General features: G+C 46.3%; 1 protein-coding gene across 2 annotated transcripts; it reads right to left on the reverse strand.

The window, feature by feature from the left end:
- Positions 1–1,673: 1,673 nt before the first annotated feature.
- Positions 1,674–22,434, reverse strand: LOC309798194 (uncharacterized protein). 2 transcript variants are annotated; one of them, XM_082646472.1, is made up of 6 exons: positions 20,012–22,434; positions 10,543–10,606; positions 8,560–8,594; positions 7,590–7,692; positions 4,357–4,429; positions 1,674–2,550 (listed from the first exon to the last, which is right to left on the reverse strand). In XM_082646472.1, the coding sequence occupies exons 2-6, from the start codon at positions 10,603–10,605 to the stop codon at positions 2,129–2,131; spliced, it is 696 nt and encodes a 231-aa protein (XP_082502598.1). In that variant the 5' UTR covers position 10,606; positions 20,012–22,434; the 3' UTR covers positions 1,674–2,128. The 2 variants fall into 2 exon arrangements, with proteins under 2 accessions (XP_082502598.1, XP_082502597.1); XM_082646471.1 differs by lacking the exon at positions 20,012–22,434 and having other exon boundaries at positions 10,543–11,817.
- Between the last annotated feature and the right edge of the window lie 36 nt (positions 22,435–22,470).

The following is a 22,470-nucleotide window of genomic DNA, read 5'->3' on the forward strand; positions in this document are numbered from 1 at the left end:
AAATATTTCATGCACCCTATTGAATATTCCATCTTTCTAATTCCAAATCTCAAGTTTCTGGGGCCTAAATCCACTTCTACTGTTTCTGTTGACTTCCACTCACAATGGTGTGTTTTCTCTGATCTTTCATTGTGAGCTTATTTTGATTGATCTTAAACCCTGAAATCTAGAAATCTAAGAAATCTAGGGTCTCAACTTCGGCCGCCTTATTTCAGTTTATTTCTGCTGGAGTCCCTGATTTAGTCCTGGAATCTTGCACCCAGCCCTGCTCTTGGTTCAAGGCCTAGTTTCAAAGAAGCCCCCCCTTCTGTGTGCTCACTACTTGTCTCCCAGCTCACTTTCTCTAGTTTCTTGAGAGTCTCCTCACTTTCTTCAATGCAGGACGCAATAAAAATGCGTTTTTAAGCAAGTGCTTATTGTTCTGCAGTAAAAACGTCACCATACAGCCTGGGAGCCCTTTCTTCATATCTCGTGTCCTAGGTCCTCAGTCCATATTCATGACTCAGAGGGCCATAGCCCTAATGCCTATCATGTAGTCCCTGCATGCTTTTTGTCAGTACGTTCTAGCCACCCAGCTTCTGAACCTGTTCTCTATTTGGGGGATCTTCTGGATCTTCTTTGTGAGCTTGGGTGGGAGGCAGAGACCACCTCCCCTCTGGAAGCCAGAGGCTCCTCTTTTCTTAAGGTTGAGGTCAGATGAGCGGCTGGGTTCCCTCAGTCCCAAGAGCCCACGTGGACTTGGAGGTCCCCATGCCATGGGGCCGGGGGAGCTGCCACCTGGTGCCATAATCCGATTTCAAGTAACTGGGGTGACAGAAGTTCCACTAGCAGGTCCTGTGGGGACCAGGTCTCTGCAGACTTGGGGGCCTGGGGGCAGGAGCCAGAGTGCTGCTGGCAGCCCAGAGGGACACCCAAACCCTGTGGGGAGGGCAGAGAGGGCTGGAGGTGGCAGGAAAACAGGGACAGGGAGGGGCCGCTCCAGGTTTCCCGCAGGTGAGAGGGCGCAGCTGTCTTCGGCTTGGAGGCAGGGCCCCCCGACTGTGTTGATGGGAATGAGAAGTGTGTGCGGTGGGGGAGGTGGGCTGTAGGAGGGCACCCCCACCCTGGAGAGGCCCAAGGGCGTGTGGGGGTCTTCTAGGTGGTCCCCAAGGGAGAACACGTTCCATCAGGAGGAGGGCGCTGGAAACGGACTCTGTGACTGAAGAACATGGTCATGAGCAAGTGAGGCCAAGGGGCTCCTTGCGTCACGCACGACACATGCGTGTGCTCTCCCGATGAGGGGCCACACAGGCGGCCTGGAGGCTGACCCTCTAGGAGGGGACGTCATCAGCGTGCGGCTCAGTGGAGGAAATGGGAGCTCAGTAGCCTGCCCAGGGCCTCAGACCGTGCTGGTGGGGATGACCACGGCCGTGCGGGTGAGGCAGGCTGTGCCCTGGATGGTCACCGCCTGCAGGGGGCCCGATTCAGGGGAGTGACCGGGACAAGGCTGGGGTGGCTGCCCCCGGGAATGGGCTTGGGAGCCAGTTCTGGAGGCCCAAACCAGGCCTGGTTCACACTGGACTTCAGAGCCCAGCACTAGTGTGGTGGGCAGGCCAGGGAGCGGCGGCCAGGCCTTCACAGAAGCAGCCACTTGAAACCCGGGGACTTAAAATTTACCAAGACTGATTTCAAGGTTATTGCCATTAAAATTAATTTTTATTTTTTCTTATAAAACTTACTAAGGAATTCTGAAGAATTTTCTTAAAAGCTACTTAAATTCATACAGTTAAAAACATTAATAGTCAACAGAGTAAAAACATGGCACCCACTCCATCTTGAATCCTCTTTCTTTCTGGAATAACACTTAGACGTGTTTAGAAAAATATGAAAGTCTTTAAAATATGGCTTCTAGAGTGAGTGAAATGCAGAGATCATAAAACTCTTCCCACGTAGCCAGAAGCAGAGGGGCTCATGCTCCCTCTTCCCTCCTGACTCTCACAGAGGGTGTGGGGTCTGAAGGTGGACCGCGGGGTCTGGCCGTGGACGGCAGGGCCCACCCAGGTCTCCTCCTAGAATTGGAAATGAGGCCAGGCTGTGTGAGCAGCTCTGGAGGAAGGGGCGTCCTGGGGCCCTGGGGGACACGCTTGCTCTATTGAGGCTGGGCAGCCCGGTCCTCGGGCTCTGGGACCTCATTCACTATGATCACGGTGACCTTGGTGGGGATGCCGGGCTCAGTGGCCTCCTTGGGGCTGCAATCCTTCTGCACACTGATGACAGGGGTCACCTTCATCCCATACTCTTCTTCCTCGATGACGGGCAGGCTCTTGACCATTGCCCACTCATGAGGCTCCTCCTGGCAGCTCCCGGGGAGGTAGAAGACCGTGGCCTCCAAGCTCCAGGGCTTCTGGCTGCTGGGGAGGACGTCACAGTGCCTCTGGGACGACGTGTCTTTCCTGTGGCCACGCAGAGGGAACAGGAGAGTGCGCGTTTCCGGGACCGACTTCACAGGCAGCACACTGGCGGAGAAGGAGCCCTGGAAGGGGCTCTCAGTCGGCGCAGGTCCCTGGGCTCCTGCAGAAAAAGGAGACATTCCCGTGAGCACCTCGGAGGGGTGTGTGCAGGGGTGGGGGGCTCCGAGCCCAGGCACACGGCCCCGCACACGGCACACGGCGCCCCACCCGGCACAGAGCGGCCGTTGCAGCAAAGACCAGGCTCAGCTCTATGCACCTCTTGTCCTGCCCTTTTGCATTTCTGTAAGTTTTAGTTCATCCTTCCTCAAATGTGTTTGGTAATTAAGGAATAGTTTTCTGTTCTCTTCAGATATTTTGAACTTTGCCTTTTAGTTCTCTAAACAAAATAAATCCTCATAGTTATTTGGTGTTTTCGTCTGATGAGTCCCGAGGCCTCTGCGTCTGTTTCTGCTACAGTTTCTGTGGATTCTCACGCCAGTGCTCTGTCCCCATGTGAAGTCGGTCATTTTACTGAGAGCTGCTCACCTTCTGTGCAGTTCTCTTTGTGATGTCGTTGATGAAGGAGCAGCAAGCAATGAAGGGCGAGTCTCAGAGGGTCTCCGCCTGGCACCCAGGATGACCCTAACCCTCTATGTCACTTCTCAGCTTGAGGGCTCAGGGGATCAGCCCCCTTTCACAAAGTTAGGGACAGCCTGGTGTTCCGAATAGTCAGCAATGAGTTTTCTCTTTTCCTCACATCCCCAAGGTTTGAGGCTGATTATTCCTATGTCCTTTGGGGCTAGAGAACTGGGGTCCTCTGGCTCACCTCCACATTTTGGGGTTCCAGTTTTATGGGACAACTTAACCCATAAAGTTAAGTTGGCTCTGAACTTGGCCTTCTGTTTCTACCTCCTGTACGTCGGTGAAGATCAAGGTCACCAGGGTTGGCAGGTGCCCTGGGCTTCTCTCTAGGGGTCTCCCTGCCTCAGTCCCAGCCTGAGAACCCCTCAGCGCCTGGCTGGTTCATCATCACCTTTAGGAGGACCTCCACACGTGGGCGCACCCTCACACACCTATGGTGCTCACTTGTCGGGAGCACCCTCTGTCCTCAGAATCAACCTGCACACTCGGGCTCATGGAACAGCCTCTCTCTTCTCCCCTCCCTGCTTCATTGATGCCATGTTTGTGTTTGTGAGCCTTCAAATCCAGCTTACGTGGAATAACGTAACATCAGTTAACCCTTCCAGCCTCCATCTCCCTTCCAGGAGTCAGAGTCTCCGAGTCCTACATCGAGCGTGCTGAAGAGTTAACAGCTCAAGGAGGTGCCCTGTGGGCTCTACCGGGATGCACACTCATGAGACGATATCGTCATGAACGTTAGTTGGTGAAAGGCTGAGTGGTGAATATTTTTTTAAACTCTGGGAGGATGAAGACTCACAAACAATGAAGACACTGCGTGAAATCACTCGAGACCCCGGCAGGTGGGATGTGGTGGAGCCAAGTTGGAGTGTCCATGGAGCACACTGGACCTTCTGTTCCAGTCGCCATCCAGACTCTCTGGTGGGACCTTGCCCCCTGTGGCCACCATGAGCTTGGCCACCATCACTGGTTGGGGTCCACAGCTCGGATTGGTGGCCACAGAAGGACGCCCAGAGCCAGCCCTCAGGCAGGGGCAGACGTTCGCTGCTGGTGCTTCGGCCAGGGTCCAGCTCCACCTCTTGGACTGCTTTTTGGCACAGAGTGGGGAAGGCAAACACATGGGATGTCAGGAGCTGTCTGCGGACACATCACAGAGACAACTGTCCCAGCCCTGAGTTTCCATGCTGATTTCTCTCTCCTTTTTTTTTTTTCCTTAGAAAATATTTAACTCTGTAGAAAATCACACTTGGGTAGATCTCAACATGACCCAAATTGCCAAATAGCTAACCTGAAGCTGAGCCTTGGTTTTCAGCCATGTCTCCTTCCATTTGCAGCTTTATTTCTTGTTGATCCTTTGCATTCTACAGAAAGAGAAGTAATAGGGAATCCATGATGCAGTATTTGTTAAACTGCCAAAGGGGACAAAATGTAGTGACAAGAGGATGTTTTAGAGACAGACAAGCCTGCCTCTCCCCTGGATGAGCTCTGAGATGTGGGCAGTCGGTCACCTCTAGAGCCTCAGAGCATTCATCTCTGTGTGTGGCTAGAACCACCACTGCTTCTGGTGGAGAATGTTGGCTTTTTCTCCAGCATGTACATCAGGATAAAGACAAGTGTGCTTTGCCTAATGCGTGTGAGGGTCTCATGGAAGCCAAGGAGACCTGTGTGGGTTCCCAGCACGAGAAATGGGGGGTGCCTGGGGCACACACAAGTCATCGCAAACCTGGCAACTTCTCCATATAACTCGCTGCTCTGTGGTGCTGGGGTCTGGCTACCAGGGAGCCCCTAGTGTTTTACACCCACATCTGAATACAGGCACTTTTTTCCTTGCCCTGGTGCTAACCTGGCCCAGCAGACTGAAGACTTTATTGTCCCATGTCTGCCAGCTAGCCAACAGGAAGGGTGACCACAGCTCTTGCCAGATTTGCCAAAGGGTCAGGGATGGTGATCATTTCAACTTCCAGTGCTGAATGTGGCAGGAACCAGAGACTGCGACTATGCAAAATTGTTCTTTGAAACTTTGGAAAGACTTACAAGTAAACATGTCACTAGGAGACTTCTAAATCAAAACAGCATGTCTAAAATACGCTATAGTCTCCCTTCCCTGATCCAATACTTTAAAATTATAGTCAATAGATAAATAGATACACAAAGGGGTAAAGATATAACCTCAGGGGAAAGCAAGAAGGGAAACCCTTGCTGGGCCAGAAAAGACAGCTCCCAAAGAGGAGGAAGCAAATGGGCACAGAAGGACATGGTCAGAGGAGTGTGCTGTGGAAGGTGGGAGAGACCCTCATGGAATCCACCGTGAGGGGGGCAGGGTGCTGCTGTGGTTGTGGGGGGGGGTACCCCCAATGGATAACTTGCTGGGACCACTGCAGGCCGAGCAGCCAGGCAAACGATCGCTGCTACAAACCTTCCTGAGTCCACAGGCAACAATGGGGTGTCTGCCCCCAGATGAAAGCACTGGAGCAGTAATCTTGGTAGAGACAGGGCAGTGTGAGAAACAATACACAGAGGAAGTGATGCCCAGGAAGCAAAGGCGAGGTGAGGTGTTGCCAAACCATCTAAAAATTACTGGAACTAAGGGGAAACAAAATATTACTTTGGAATGAAAATAAAAACCAGACAAAGCAGGTAGGTGAAACAGTGGAGGACTGGGGAATGGAGATTTGTGGGGAAGGATGTGGCTGATGACTGTGTTGAAGAAGGTTGTGTATCAAAAGTGCAGCAATGGTTTGCTAGGGAAAAGGGGTGCAGTCGCAAGCTTTAGACGTTTGTCCTCCACTGAGGTAACCCTCATGCTGTAAGGAGCTGTCAGTCACCCATCTCACACTTGGAGACTGATCAGATACTGTAACATCTTGGGGGGGAGGGAGAGGCCGCCACCCTCTGTTCTTTAGTCCTGCTGCAGCTTTGGGCAGAAGAACCTTCATTCCCAGAGCAGCTGGCTGATGCACTCCACAAGTTTGGGGTTGTGTGTTTTGCTTGGTCTGGCCTTGCCCTGAGGGGCAGGCACAGGTGCCTGCCTTGGTTTTGGCCCCCTTGGCAGCAAGCGCTTCCGTCAGTGCCACCTTCTGGAAGATTTAAAGGGACAGAACCTTTCCCCTCTATTTGCAGCCAGACATTTAAGAAAGTCTTTGTCAGGTCACTAGCTGACCACAGAGATAACGGAAGAGAAATTTCAGTGACGAGAAATACACACTTGGCAAAAATAGTTTGGAAAAGTCACAAGCACATAGTTCCAACCTTCAACAGGCAAAAATCTATAATCCCTGAGGAGCGAATCTGACTTCCAGAGTTACCACATTATAATACTCGGAATATCCAGTTCTCAACAAAAAATTATAAAACATACAAAGAAACAGGAAGCCCAGACTTTCAAATTAATAGTCAAGGATATTGAATCGGCTGTCTCAAAAATGCTCAGTGCGGCAGAGGACATCATGGACAAAGAAGTAAAGGACATCAGGAAAATGGTGTACGGACAGATAAGAATATCAGTAAAGAGGTAGAAATTAGAAAAAGACACTAAACGAATTCTGGAGCTGAAAAACACGAAAACCGAAATAAAAAATTCACTGGAGGAGATCAGCATATTTGAGCAGGCAGGAAAAAGGATCAGAAAACTTGATGAAACTGAAATTATCCAGTCTGAAGACCGTAAAGAAAAAAGAATGAAGGAAAGTGGACAGAGGCTGATGGACCTGTGGGACACCATCGAAGGTATCAACATACGCATTTGGGAGTCCCAGGAGGAGGGGAGAGGGGAAGAGAACAGAAAAATACCTGAAGAAATAATGACTGAAAGCTTCTCAAAGATGAAAAACATGCATCTACAAATCCAAGAAGCTTAACAAACTTCAAGCAAGGTAAACTAAAACAATCCACACTGAGATATTACAGCCAAATTCTCAGAACCTAAAGAGAGAATTTTGAAAGCAGCAAGAGAGAAGCAACTGATCACAAACAAGGGATCCTCATTGTGATAAACAGTGATTTCTCATCAGATTCCATGGAGGCCAGGAGTCATTGGGGTGACATAATGTCACGAAGGAAAAAAAAAACCCCTGCCAACCAAGAATTCTATACACAACAAAAGTATCTTTTAAGAATGATGGAGAAATCAAGACATCTTCAGGTAAATAAATGCCGAGGGAATCTATCACCAATAGACTTAACACAGTTTACACAGCCCCTCCAAATTCTTCAGGCTAAAATGAAAAGGTACTAGACAGTCTTTCAAAGCTGCTTGTGGACATCAGGACTCCCACAAGGGCCGCTGGTGGTGCCTCTGTTTTGGGGTCCGTCTGCTTCTATCACACACACACACACCATCCCGCGGCCAAGAACAGCCTTGGCCCCCCCTTTCTCTGCTGCTCTGCACTCAGCTGGGCTGCCCTGAGCAGCACTCCTGGGTCACAGGCAAACCAGTCATCCTAACCTCAGTCTGGGGAGCCTGACTTCTACACAGAGCCTCACTCTGCACTTGGGGCTCAGAGGTCGGTCCCCCGGGCTCACCTGGAGTTTCAGGGAGCTCTCTGGGCCCATGGTCCTGAGGGGGGTCACACTTGAGCGCCTGGACCGTGGCAGCAGGAACCCCTTCCACTTCACTCTGCTGGAGCTGTGGGAAACAGAAGCAGCAGGGAGGCGGGGGTTGGCATGTGGGGGACACGGAAGGAGACCACGTGCAGTGTCTGAGGGCTGGAGAGGTGTGCGAGCATGTGCGTGCATGTGTGTGTGTGTGTGTGGTGTGAGATTCAAGTAAATGACTTGTTCCTTTTAATTTTTATTTTAAATTGTATTAAATGACACCAGATGAAAGTGATTGAGCTTGGAGGGTAAGGGTGCAATCTCCAAATGCTTACAACATAGGAAATGTTTTGTAAAAGTAGCTTTTTATTTAACACTCTCCCTGTTGCTGAGTAAGTGAATAAAGAGTAATTTACTTACTGTCAAGTTGTGAGTGTGTCCATTGTTACACGCTATTCTAAGATATCAGGCTCTCGTGGCCACACACAGTTTTGCCAGGGGACAGAGCATACGCTTTAACACGTGTGCTTGAAACTGGGTCGGGGCCTTTGTAAAGGGCCACTTCCTGCCCTTGAGGCAGGGAGGTGGGCAGTGGGCTGGCCCGTGTTCCTGGAAGGCGAACAGACTCAGCGCCCACTGGACTCAGGCCTGCGTCAGGAGGACACTATTGGAAACCATCGGAAGGGCGTCCTACATGTTCACAGAGAAATCAAACAAGCATGACTCGTATGTGTCCATTAGCTCAGGTGTAAGTTGTAAAGAAGGTGACAGGGAGAACTCAGGACTTTCCAGGCTGGGGGACAGCCGTGGGTGACAGTGTCAGAGAGTTACCTGAATAATTGTATTTTCTATTATGTCTTCCTTCAAATACCCCATCACAGATAAACCACCCTCCTCAGGAATCTGCGTTAAGAGGAGTATACAGCCCATTGTCAGGGAGAAAAGCTCACAGACTTACCCCACTGTGGATGAACTCAGGTTGGCATCCAGTTCCTGTGGGGGGAAAGGAGTAAATGATGATTCATCAAGTTAAAAAAGAAGCCCTTGACATGGAGCTTATCTTACACAAAATCAAGTCCATCATCAGTGGACTTTGAGTAAGGGTACCTCAGGGGCTCCCAGGTCCAGGGAAGGATCTCTGGTGGGTGGTACCCTACCCCCAGTCCTCGGGTTCTGGCCTGAATTGCATCCCCTCCATTTCTATGTTGAAGTCCTAGCCCCTCGTGACTTTGTGACTGCATTTGGAAATAGGGCCTTTAGAGCAGCAATTAATGTGGAATGAGGTCATTAGGGTGCATCCTAGTCCACTGTGCCTGGTCTCCTCACATGAGGAGGAGATTAGGATGAAGGCCGTGTGATGGCCAAGGAGAGATGCTCCAACCTTGACCACGCCCTGACTGCAGACTTCTAGCCTCCGGAATTGTAAGAAAATAAACGTGTAGTTTGGGCTGCCTGGCCTCTGCAGCCCAAGCAGAGAAATACACTGCCACACGTGCACGTGTTTTCACTCCTGTTTGGTGAGGACGGGAGTGGGGCGGCTGGGTCACATGCAAGCATGTATTTGGCTCCAGGTGCTGCTGGCCTGGCCTGTCATCCACATCTCACCCGCAGGGCACAGGCCTCCACCTCCTGCCTCTTCACTACACTTGGTATCAGTGAACTTTTCGCTTACAGCCACGCTGGCGGGTGTGTGGTGATACCTTATTGCAGTTCTGATTTGTATTTCCTCGGTGTCTAGTGACACTGAGCCTCTTCTCAGGTGCTTATTCGCTGTCCATTGATCCCTTTTGGTAAAGAGTTTGTTCGAATCTAACCCTAACCCTAACCCTAACCCTAAGCTTTGATGATGTCCAATGTATCACTTTTTTTTCTTCCTTTTTTAACCTAAAAAATGAAATATTTCATGTATTTTTACTCAAAAATCATGCAACCGCAGATAACACTTTGGAAAATAGAAAAAGAAAACTAAAAGTTACCCAGAGTTCAATCATCCTAATGCATTTTCATGCATTTTCTGTCAATCTTTTTTTCCCTATTTATAGGATTTGGTTTTTGTTTTATACAGTTGCAAACATGCCATATATGTAATTTTATATACTGCTTTTCCCCACCTATTACATCAGAAGCATTCAACTTTATTATTTCATCTTCAAAGCCAGAATTTTCAATTGGCCCATCATCTGTCAGGACTGGATATTCATCCCATTTTACTTAATCATTCACCTGAATTTGGATTTTTAGATTATTTCAGATTTTTCATTATTGTAAACAATGTTATGGTGAACATCTTTGCAATAGAGCTTTGTCCACATTTACGATTGGATCTTCAAGTTAATGGTAAGAAACAGTTGCGTGCTCCCAAGTGTTGGGTACTGTGCTAGTGAAACATCTCTGCAGTCATCATCAATAAACTTAGAGGTCTGCACAGGAGTAGACATGCACAGGGCTCCCCGCCCAGGTAACCGGCAGAACTGGGTTGAACCCGGGAAGGCTTAGAGTCTATTTTCATTCTCAGGAGTGCAATTCCTGGGACCAAAAGTTTATTAATAGGTTTACCCAAAGGAAGACCTTCTAAAATAAACCTTATGATCTAACGTGCATCCTGGTGACTGTCCTTGGAATTTGCTGAGACTAGATCTCAAGGTTCTGTCTCTCACACACAAGGTGACGACGTGAGATGCGATCATCTCGCCAGGTACACGCATGCCACTGTTCTCTTTCATAGACAGTGCTTTTGGCATCGTATAAAAGAAAACTTTGCCTAACACAAGATCTAGATGCCCGTCTGGATGTAAGAATGGACGTAGGAACATTCCGTTAGAGTAGCAGCCCCAGAAACACTATAAATGTTTAAAACAAGCGAGTCAAACAGGCAACTCCTGCGCTGTGCGGTCCTCCCCCGGGTCCCTGAGCCTGGCCCCTGGCCCCGCGCCGTGCTTACCTGCAGCCCCGAGGAGCTCTCGCCTAGGTTGCTGATGGTGGAGTCCAGCTCTGTGAGCTTCATGCTGGTGGGACATACAGAAGGAAGAAAGGACACATATCAGCAAATGTGGACTTTTGGGGGCTCAGAATGGGCTGTGAGAGGCTGCGCGACCATACAAGGCTCAGAGAGAGAGCAGCTCTGCTGAGCCCTGGGGTCGGGCCTCTGACGCTGAGAGAGAACAAATGCCTCCTCTTTCAAGCCCCTTAGTTTGTGAGGATTCGTTGCACTAGACCTAAAACGAACACAAAAGCATCGTGTTGAATTAGCCACGTGGGCCCAGTGTAATCATCTGAGCCTCTAAAAACGGAGAACCCAGGAAGCATAATTCAGAGAGATTTGAACGTAAGAAGGACTTAAACTGCCATTGCTGACTTGCGATTCAGGGGGACGAGAAAAGGTGAGAAGTGAATTCTGTCACTGTCCCCAGTGGGCTTGGAAGTGGATTCTCCCCCAGAACCTCCAGGGATGAACGAAACCTGGGGGCACACGGTTGCTGTCTGTGGGGTGCAGAGAAGAGACCCAGTTTCACTCGACCAGGTTTCTGCCCCAAGGAAACCATGAGACAGCAAGTGTTGATGTGCGTCTTCACATGTAAGATCTTATTCCTTGTTCACATCCTCATCCCATCCATGTAACATTCCGTAACAGATAAACAGTCCAGAAGAAATACTCTTTAGAAGTTGGTACGACAACCGCTGCTAGAGTAAGAGACACTGTGTAAAGTCCTCCGTGAGGTTCTCCGTGGCAACTTGCCCACAGAACACCGTCACATCCACGGGCACGTATGGGGCGCAATTCTTCCCCTGGCAGGTGTCACGTGACTTACGTATTTCCCCTGGTCTCTGTGAACCGAGATCCGACCTGCTCTAACAGGGTCAGCCGTAGGGGTGAGGCTGGGAATGGCCATCAAAAGTGCAGATTTCCTCAACTGGATCCAAACGACTATGTTACCCTAGCAACATTTTCTGCCACACAAAAGACTACTGGTAATTTATTTCCCATCTCATCTCAACTTATTGTACATAAGTTACAATGTAACTTATATTGTACTTGTATCACATGTTACCCATCATTAACCCTTTCATTAAACAATGCTAGCTCCTTTTCCAGTTGGAGGAGGAGAGGCTGGATTGGAAAAGAAAAAGAATCAAGATGGTAAAGATGAATATGACACATGCCCAAGGTAGGAGAAAAAGTCTTGATTTTTTTCTTTTAACAGAATGAACTTCACAATACATGAGGCTCCTAAGGAATTGTATATGATCATTAGTTTATAAAATAAAACATTATGTATACAATGCACAGAAAAATTATTAGAAGGGAAGACTTAAAAGATACAAATCAAAATTCCAGCAGTAGTTATTGGCGGGTGGGGGACGCTGAGTGTCTTTTGTTTTTATACTGGGAATTTTGTATTTCCAAATTTCCTATAATAAATATGCATTGATTTGGAAATCTGAAAACAATTGTTCTGAGGTGAAAGTTTACCATCCTGGTTCCAGTTAAGTTTCTATCATTCTTACCAGAAAGGGATAAAAGAGAAACGTTCTCAGATTTTACTTAAAGGGTCATGGTTAGATGATGCTGTAAAGTGAAATTCATAATGACTTGGAGTTACATGATAGTCTTGCCAGTCAGATTTCTCAGGAAGTCAATTTAGAAGAAAACTTCTTGGGTTGTTTGAAAGAGAATGATCTTTTTACACTAAATTGTATTTACTGGCTGATTGTTAGACTGAGCAAAAATCTAAGTAACTCTCAGCATCTGAGAAACTGCCTAGTGGTGCATTTCTTCTAAGCTCCCCTTTCCTGGTCCAGGGAACCTCTCAGCTCTGCTGGATGCAGGATGGAGGGAGAGTGACCCACAGGGGCACAGCCCCAGCACTCCCCATCCCCAGCTCCCAGCACGTCCCTCCAGAAGGGTGGGGGCTGCACTTCTGGCCCCTTTTCCACTGAGGAGAGATGAATCGAGGCTTCCCTGTGCTTCCACATGGAGCAGTGGTGCTGGGAAGAAGCACTGGTCCCTCCCAAGTGAAGCCATATTGAAGGCAACACCAACCCCAAACCCAGGTGTCTTGGAACTGGACAAAACCATTTCAAAGTTTATCTGGAAAAATAAATGTGTAAGAATTGTCAAAAGTTTTGAAAAATGAAGACATCTTGATAGGAATTTGTCTAACAGGGAATAGAGGGATGCTGCTGCAGTAGAAAGAGGTAACTGAGGCAGAAGCAGGCATCCAGGATGAGTGCAGATGGGTCCAGACACTAAAGAGAGAGCTTCTCACTTCCACGGGGAAGGTGGGCTACTTAATAAATGAGGTGGCAACCAACAGTTGTATCGTTGGGATAAAATGACTTTGTTACCTGTCTCACTGTTTCCAAAAGTCAAGATGGCCTGAGAATCAAAATGTAAAGAAAGCAAATAAAAACTATGAAAATATTAGAAAGGCTATTGGAGGCTATTTGTAGAAACTGAGAGTAAGGAAGGCTTTTAAAAGTAAGACAAAAGAAAATTTTGACAAATTCAGCTTCAGAAAAATTTGTGACCTCTACATTGCAAAAGACACAATACAGAAATTTTTTTTTTTTTTTTGCAGTACGTGGGCCTCTCGCTGTTGTGGCCTCCCGCGTTGCGGAGCACAGGCTCCGGACGCGCAGGCTCAGCGGCCATGGCTCACGGGCCCAGCCGCTCCGCGGCATGTGGGATCTTCCCGGACCGGGGCACGAACCCGTGTCCCCTGCATCGGCAGGCGGACTCTCAACCACTGTGCCACCAGGGAAGCCCCGAAATTTTTTTTAAATGACAGACTGGATGAAATATATTTGAAACGCATAGAACAAAGAATTAATCAATATCTTCAGTAGGCAAAGAGCTCTTAAACTTGCTAAGAAATATACAAATAGCCCAGTATAAAAATGGGGAAAATATGTGGAAACCTAATGCAATGCACACAAGAGAATGTGTGTGCACATGCACACAATATAATGGTCAAAACAGATGAAATGATGTACATTCCCACTGGTATTAAGAGGAATGCACATAGAAACAATTACTTGTTTTATTTGGATAAAACTAAATATACTGTTAGTATCTTGTATTGAAAACTCTGAGGAAATTGATGGAAGTGTGAATTACTCTAACTTTGGGGAAAGTAATCGTGAAGATCTATGAAGATTTAAAGTGCACAGCCAAGCCCTTTGCCCTGTGGATGTCCTACAGAAATAAAACCAACTGTACCTAACAATATTGGCCCAAAGACGCTTCCGGTAAACTGTCTGAAAGAGCCAAAGCTGGACATAACCTCAGGGTGTGCCGGGGGATAGCTGACGAACTCACGGTCTCTCCATGGAAGAGGATGACTTTCCTGATGAGAAGGAATCACGTCTATGTGCAGTGTCACAAAAGCCATCCACGATATACCATTGTGGGTATAAAATAGGGAGCTGCAGACTGACAGGTATGGCGTGATTTGATCTTTTTCCTGTAAGCTTTTGTGTATGGATAGAAAGCAAAGGTGGCGGCTGCTCAGATATCAGCCTTGAGGTGGTGTTGGGGGTTTTCCCTGGTCTCTATATTGACATAAGAGCATGTGTTACAGATATAATAATGAAGAAGCAGAGAGGTGTTAATCTCAACCGACTCTCAACTTTAAATGGATAACAAGCCCAGCTTCCTGGCATGGAGCAGGGCGTGGTGGGCCGTCATGTGGTGGGCCTGGCGATAGCACAGGTGACCAAGCCAAAGGGGACTTTTCTCAACACTTGAAATCTAAGGAATTTTCCCTGCTGGGTTTCAGATTTGCTCGGGACTGGTGACCCTTTATTCCTTCCGATTTCTTCCTTCTGGAATGGGTATGTCTAGCTTATGCCTGTCCCGTCAATGTATTTTGGAAGCAAATAACTTGTCTGGTTTCACAGGTTCACAGATGGAGTGGAATTTTGTCCAGGATGAATCAATCATACCCTGAGTCTCAGCAACCACGGATTTGGATGATTTAGGTGGTGAGATTTGGGACTTAGAGCTGATGCTCGAACTGGGGGAAGTTGTGATGTGGCGACAGAAGAGCATGGATTTTGGAGGGCCAGAAGGCAGACTCTTGTGGGTTAAATTGTGTCCCTTCAAAAAAATGAACAGTTGACCCTTGAACAACATGGCTTTGAACAGTGCGGGTTCACTTATACGTGCGTTTTTTCCAATATACAGTTGGCCCTCCAGATTTATGGGTCTCACATCCAAGAATTCACCCAAACTTGGACTGAAATTTCTATCTGTGGTTTGTTGAGTCCTCGGATCCAGAACCCACAGATATGGATGGCTACTTATGGGACTTGAGCATCCATGGATTTTGGTAAATGCAGGGGCTCCTGGAACAAATCCCCCACGGATACTGAGGGATGACTGCATTGGAGCCATAATTCCCAGGACGTCAGAATGTGTGACCTTATTTGGAGACAGGGTGTTTCAGAAGTCATCAACTTAAAGTGAGGTCATGGGGGCTTCCCTGGTGGCACCGTGGTTAAGAATCCGCCTGCCAGTCCAAGGGATATGGGTTCGAGCCCTGGTCCAGGAAGATCCCACCTGCTGCGGAGCAACTAAGCCCGTGTGCCGCAACTACTGAGCCTGCGCTCTAGATTCTGTGAGCCACAAAACTACTGAAGCCCACATGCCTAGAGCCCGTGCTCCACAACAAGAGAAGCCACCACAATGAGAAGCCCACGCACAGCAATGAAGAGTAGCCCCTGCTCACTGCAACTAGAGAAAGCCAGTGCGCAGCAACGAAGACCCAATGCAGCCAAAAGTAAATAAATAAAAGAAAATAAAAAATTTTGGATTAGGGTGGGTACTAAATCCAATACCCGTGGTGGCCTTGTAAAAAGGGGAAATTTGTGCACAGAGACAGGCATAGAGGGAAGATGACGTGAAGAGACACAGGGAGAAGATCACCGTCTACAAGCCAAGGAGCCAGGCCTGGAACAGATCCCCCCACCCTCAGATCCCAACCCACCCTGCCAACACTTGATTTCAGACTTCCAGCCTCCAGAACAGTGAGACCTGTTTCTAATGTTTAAGCTGCTTGTTTTGTGGTATTTTGCTGTGGCAGCCCTAGTAAATGAAAACACCCACCATAACATTGCAAGTAAATTCCCTGTTTCTCCACCTTCTGTGAGAAGATGACTTTTCATGACTGCATACAATTTCATCACGGAGACAGCGTGTACTCTTAAAATGTGTTCTTACCCTGGATGATGACCTTTATAATGGGCCATGGTCTGCTTTTGTGATTCTGAAGGTGAAGAGGTCATGTGCGTGTGTGCAGTGCTCCTGGGGCAGAGTGTCACTTACCTTAGCATCTAACTGACTCAACAGCGACTCAACATGAGTCAGCCTGACTGTTGGGGGCTTAATTGAACCCTAACGTTAGTAGAGGCCGTCAAAGGGACATTCGGACTCAGCGGAGCCCATGTTCTCCCACTGGCACGGAAAGTAAAGAGCCTTGTCTTGTTTTTGTGTATTAGTTCGGAGAGTAGTTGTAAAGAAGGGCGAGAAGAATTATTGTAGTTTTTGCAAGTAAGATAAGTAAAAATGAGAGACATGAATGGCTATAATTGTTAGTAATCTTAGGTGAAACAATGTTAGCTTCCATTGTGTTACACATTATTTAAAAATATTCCATCACAGATGAATTATTTTTCGAAGTAATTTGAGTTAAGAAGAGAATATAGCTATTTTTCAGATAGATACAACAACTCCAGTAAGCATCTAACCTACCTCTGTACAGGTGAACTCAGGCTGGCAACTGGTTGCTGTGAGAATAAATAAAAATCAGTAAAATTGTAAAGGAAGAAATTGTCGATGTTGAGGTTATTTGTTCAGAAAATTCAAGTTTGTTATAGTTGATTTCAAGCAATGGTGTCTCAGGGGCTTCTGAGGCCTGGGAAAGGATCTCACTGGTGGGATAGTATCTTTCCTCCCAACCCAGGTTACATGTACAGAGGTGGCTTCATTTCTCCTAGTCAGGAATGGGATTGCTGGGTCAAATGATAAGAATATATTTAAGTTTTAAAGAAACTGCCAAACTACTTTCCAAAGTGGTGTCACTTTAAATTCTCATTTTCCTTTCCACGTATTAAGACATCCAACTCCTCTACAGGTTCACCAACACTTGGTATTGTTAGCCTTTTTAATTTTAGCCATTCTGATTCATGTGTAGTGGGGTCTTATTTTAGTTTTAATTTTCATTCCCCTAATGCCTAATGATGTTGACCATCTTTTCGTGTGCATATTTGCCACCCATATATCCTTTTTGGGGCAGTTTGTTCAAGTCTTTTGCCCATTTAAAAAACTGGGTCACTTTTCTTATAATTGAGTTTTGAAAATTCTTTATATTCTGGATACAAGTATATGGTTTGGAAGTATTTATTCCAGTCTGTGACTTATATCTTTATTTTTGTAGCGGTGACTTTTGAAGGGCAAATATTTTAAATTTGGATGAAGTCCAATTTTTCATATTTTTCTTTAATAGTGCTTTGGTGTCATATTAAAGAAAACTTTGCCTAACTCAAGATCACAAAGATTTTATTCTGTTTTCTTCCTAAAGTGTTGTAGTTTAGCCCTGAAATTTAGGTCCAAGATTGATTTTGAGTTATTTTTTTGTATGCTGTGAAGTAGGACATTAAGTTCATTTTTTTTTTTCCTTGTGGGTATCCAATTGTTCCAGTATCATTTACTGAAAATACATTTCTCCCCATTGAATTGCCTTGGCACATTTGTTTAAAATTCCATTTACCATAAATGTAAAGGTTTTATTTCTGGAGTTTCTATTCTGTTTCATTGATCTCTATGTCTATCCTTATGCTGGCAACCATACAGTAGCTTTGTGGTGAAATTTGAAGTCAGATTGTCTAAATCCTCCAATTTGGTTCTTCTTTTTCTGAATGATTTTGGCCACTCTAAGTCCTCCGAATTTCCACATACAGCTTGCTATTTCCTTAAAGAAAAAATCTTGCTGGGAATTCAATGGGGATCATGTAAGTTTGTAGATCAATTTGGGGGAAATTTTCTATCGTGACAATATTGAGTGTTCCAATCCATAAATATTGTAAATCTTTCCATTTATTTGGATTGTGTCTAATTTCTCTCAGCAATAGTTTGTAGCTTCACATATAAAGATTTTGGGGCTTGTTTCGTGATTTTATTATTTTTTGATTCTACTGTGAATGGAATAGTTTTCTTAATACCATTTTCAGACTTTTCACTGCCAGTATACGGAAATGTAATTCAGTTTTTAACATTGATTTTATATCCTACCACCTTGCTAAGCTATCTTATTATTTCTACTAGCTTTTCTGCAGATTTGTTAGATCATGTTTCCTACAAATAAACACCGTTTCATTTTCAAATCTATATGCCTTTAACTTATATTTCTTGCTTTACTGCACTGGCTGGAACTTTAGTAAAATGTCAAATAGAAGTTTGGAATGGACATTCTTGTCTTGCTCCCAATCTTAAGGGGAAAGCCTTCAGTATGAATTAAGTATGAATTAGTTGTAAGTTTCACCAGTGTTCTTTATCAGATTTAGGGTGTTTTCCCCCCTAGGTTGTGAAATTGTTTTATCATAACTAGATGTGTTACTAGCAAATGTTTTTTCTGATTGATTGATGTGCTTGTATGTTTACTGTATTTTATTTTATTAATATGTTTACTACATTAATACGTTTTCAGATGTTAAAGCCAACCTTGCATTTCTGGAATAAAGCTCACTTAGTCACAGTGTATAGTTCTGTATATATGTGACTGCATTTGGTTTGCTAAATTTTGTTAATGATATTTGCCTCTGTATTCATGAGTGATATTGGCTTATGATACTCTTTTTTTTAATGATACTCTTTTTTGATGACATTATCTGGCTTTAGTATTATGTACTAGCCTCACAGAAATGAGTTGGGAAGTATTTCTTCCTCCTCTATTTTCTGGAAGTTTGTGCATAATTGATTTGGGTTTTTTTCCCCTTAAAATAACAGTTAGAATTCACCAATGAGGCCATTAGGGCCTAGGATTTTCTTTGTGGAGAATTTAAAATTACTAGTTCAGTGTCTTTACTTGTTATATGACCATTTGAATGTTCCATTTCTTCTTGAATTGGTTTTGGGAATTTGTACCAACTAAGTAGAATGGTAAATCCCTTTCTTAAGTAATAAAGCAATATTTCAACCTTAGAACACTTACAATTAAGTATAGAAAAGTTTAAGAGACCCAAACCCATAATGTTATATTTTTGCATTAGAAAGTCACCTGTGCATTGGTAATTTGGAATTTCATGTTCTTAAATGCCAAAGATAATGTGTTCTCCAGTGCAGGAGAGAGAAAGGTTTCAAATCTCAGAGTCTTAGAAGATCTGCCTGCTCTTAGGAGTTGAGCTTGGCCTCCTTCTCTCCTGTTGGCCACCAAATGGATATAATAATGTGTCCAGGAGAGTCTTAGTGAGATTTAACATAATGATCAATGACAAGTGTCCATCAGAGTGGTGACCACATGGTCAGGACTGGCAGCAGGTGTCAAATGGGACTGTCTCAGGCAAACTGGAACATAGGGTCACCCTGGCTTTAACGACAGCAAAGGAAAACCCATGGACGCCTGCTCCTGGCTTGCAGTGAAGGTCACCTTTGGTGGTTGGGTCTGGGGTGGGTGGGCAGGATGACAGTTTCCACGAAGTTGCTTCCGAGCTTCTAGTAGAAGTTGCTAGCGCGAGCGCAAGCAAGGAAAAAGACTGCTGACAACTTCACTGCTGCTAAAGGTGGGTGCTGACCCTCTTGCTATTTCTAAATTATTACAAGGATCCACCTTCTCTGATGCCCTCCAGGCTTCGTGGTGAGATGAAGCTCCTCCACAGAGAAAATAAAGTCACCAGCAACCTTCAGAAATTGGCATAGTAGCAACGCCTGCTCACAAGTAGCCTACCAGAAACCCCTGGAGCATCTGACCTCTGGGAGGGCCTACAATGAGTCAGCCCTGCAGGCTTGATCCTGTGAAGTTATGGAAATGATATGGCACACTCACATCTCACACACATATCACACATGCATCACACTCACATCACACATGCATCACACTCACACACACACATCACAAACACATCACACACATCACACACACTTCACACACTTCACACACATGCATCACACACACACTCACACACACACACAACACAAGCCTCACAGTTAAGAGTACCTCTGCCCCTCACTTTCTCTTCTGTTCCCCACCTACCTTTGTTCCCACGTAAGGGGCATCCCTGGGAACCACATAAATGCTTCAATTCATCAAACAAGCGATTCCAAATACTGCTCTGCCCTCATTCTTGGAGGGCCTGAGACCCACCTTCGGCTCTGACCCCCGTGGTGAGTCTCACGCTGGTGGCCGTGGGCTTACCTTTGATGACGAGGTGTCCTCTGGCTTTACGGTGGTGGAGCACAGACCCAGGTGCATGGAAGTTGGCAGGAAAGCCTTGGGCTTCTTTCTGCTAGGATGGGGCAGGCGGAGGGAACACTGAGGTCAGCGAGGAGGGAGCTGGCTGGGGGCAGGAGCGCACGCGGGGCGGGTAAGGCTGCAAAGCCTCACGCCAGCGTCAATGCTGCCGTTTCCTCCTTAGAGCAGCAGCCCTGGGAGGCCGTGTGAACGCTCGATGTAAAACAGCCTGCAGGGGCTGTGCATGTAAAGGACCATGGCTGCTTGCCAGTGGGATGCCAGGAAGACGGGCTTCGCCCCACTGAGCCCCCCCAGGACAACTGCACTTGCCAGTTTGTGAGCAGCAGCGGTGCAGGGGCTCTTTACAAGTGCACAGTGACGTGCCTCGGGGCCACAACATTGCCACTTTGTGGCACTTTCCCGCAGGGGCTCCAGGAAATGAATACGGGAGGCTTGTCTTTGATGCCCAGGTAGGTCAGTGTCATCACACGGACCTCCACAAACCGAGGAACATGGAAGGGGGAAGTTGGGGAGGTTTGAAGCATGAGGAGGACTCGGCCCCCCGCTACCGACTTAGAGATGGAGCGTGAGGACGGGACTGGCTCTGTCAACATTCCAGACCCACCTTCTGCAGAGGCCACTGCCCCAGGAGCCCTGGCGGCTCTGTGTGAAGTGCCAAGCAGAGACTGATGCGCCCGCAGGCGTGTGACTGCGGGAACCGAGAGTTCACACGTCGTCTTTGCCACTAAGCCTGTGGGGATTTGCTGTGTAGCAATGGGAACTGGCACAGGCCACGCCTCTAAAATCAGACAGGAAGTGTCTGCCTGTGTGTGGTCCTCTCCCCACTTTATTTTCATCCTAGCTGGTCAATTTCTATCAATATAATCTATTCTATTTACTGTTCCACGGCAGGCAAACAGTCCAGAACAGAAGAAACACTCCCAGTAAACTGGTCTGATAACTGCTACTAGAGACACACTTTACGAAGTCCCACAGTGTTTTCCACCAAAACACGCCTGTGAGACACTTCAGTGTCTTGTGATTTAAACATATTCCCAGGTTTCTAGGACCTACTCCAGCAAACTTTCCCCCAAATCAGGCTGTGTCTACTCGTCAACTGTTAGGTTGACTCCCAGGTCACCCCAGGAACATTTCTGCAGCAAAAAAAGGTCATTGGTGTTTTATTGCCCATTGGGTCTGGAGGGCTTGTAAACTTGTATTTCGTTGCATCACACTTCTCCCACAATCAACCCTTTCAATAAAGGGATGCAAAAGTGAAGACTAGATTGAAAATAAAGAATAGTATTCCAAAAATGAGGAATACGGTACATTCCAAAGTTGGCATGATTTATATTCATAAAAATCATTATTTTTTCTGTTAACAATGTTCACAATATATGGAGTTTTTAAAAAAGACTTCTAAAGAGTTCTACAGTATGATTATAATTTTAGAAAAAAACCCATCATGTATACAATGCACACAAAAAATATTTAAAAGGAAGACCTAAAAGATACTAATCAAAATGCCAGCAGTGGCACTTGGTGGAGGGGGGCAAGAAGGGATGTTCGTATTTACACTGGGAAGTTGTGCAGTTTCCAAATTTTCTATAATGCATATGCATTGATTAGGCAACCTGAAAAAAACCTAGGTTTTTGTCTTGTTTCGGTTTGGTTTTCGAGCTCAGCTCACCACGCTGATTCCAGGTACGCTTCAATCCTTCTTGCCAGAAAGAAATAAAAGAAAAAATATTCTTAGATTTTATTTAAAGGACCATAGACACTTGAAAGTGAAATTCAAAATGACTTAGGTTGTCACAATACTAGTACCAATCAGGTTTCTAATAAATTTAGAAACAAAAATAGTGGGCTATTTGAAAAGGAATGTTCTTTCACACTAAACTATATGCCCTGATTATTAAACTAAGCAAAAACCTGCAGCAATTCTCAGCTTTTGGGGAATTGACTAACGGTGCACTTCTCCTTTTCTGAGTCTCTCTGCCAGGTGAGCTGTGGCAAGGGAGACGTGAAGTCCCCCAGGACCCCTGGGCCAATCTTCCCTGCCAGGAACGCTGGAGCTTCCCCTGCAGGTTTCCGGGAAGAAGGAGCCCTACTACGGTGTGCCCGGCACTTCCAGCCCCTCGATTCCCCACCTCCCCACCCGCAGACTGGCTTCCTGGTCTGCTCCCCACACAGACGCTGAGCTGTGAAGGTGGGGAGGCAGGCTTTGTGCCTCCCACGTAAAGTGCACACCTAACGTAACTCCAGTTCAAACTCCAGGTTTCTTGGAACTGCACAAAATGATCTTCAAGTTTATATGGAAAAATAAATACAGGAAAGAATTGTCAAAAGTAATGAAAAGCAAAAATCTTAAGAGGGGCATTCACCTACTAGATGTTAAAAGGTAGCTAAATGAAGTCCTATCG

Source organism: Mesoplodon mirus (assembly GCF_964341445.2).
Source record: "Mesoplodon mirus genome assembly, contig: HAP1_SCAFFOLD_2069, whole genome shotgun sequence".
In the NCBI taxonomy this organism is placed as follows: domain Eukaryota; kingdom Metazoa; phylum Chordata; class Mammalia; order Artiodactyla; family Ziphiidae; genus Mesoplodon; species Mesoplodon mirus.

Bases quoted from the DNA above. Each gene is read 5' to 3' on its own strand.
- LOC309798194 (XM_082646472.1), bottom strand. From the start codon at position 10,605: ATGAAGCTCACAGAGCTGGACTCCACCATCAGCAACCTAGGCGAGAGC. The intron at 8,595-10,542 runs GTAAGCACGGCG...TTCCCCCCACAG, and splicing joins AGAGCTCCTCGGGGCTGCAG to GAACTGGATGCCAACCTGAG. The intron at 2,551-4,356 runs GTTAGCTATTTG...CTTTTTCTGCAG, and splicing joins AAACCAAGGCTCAGCTTCAG to GAGCCCAGGGACCTGCGCCG.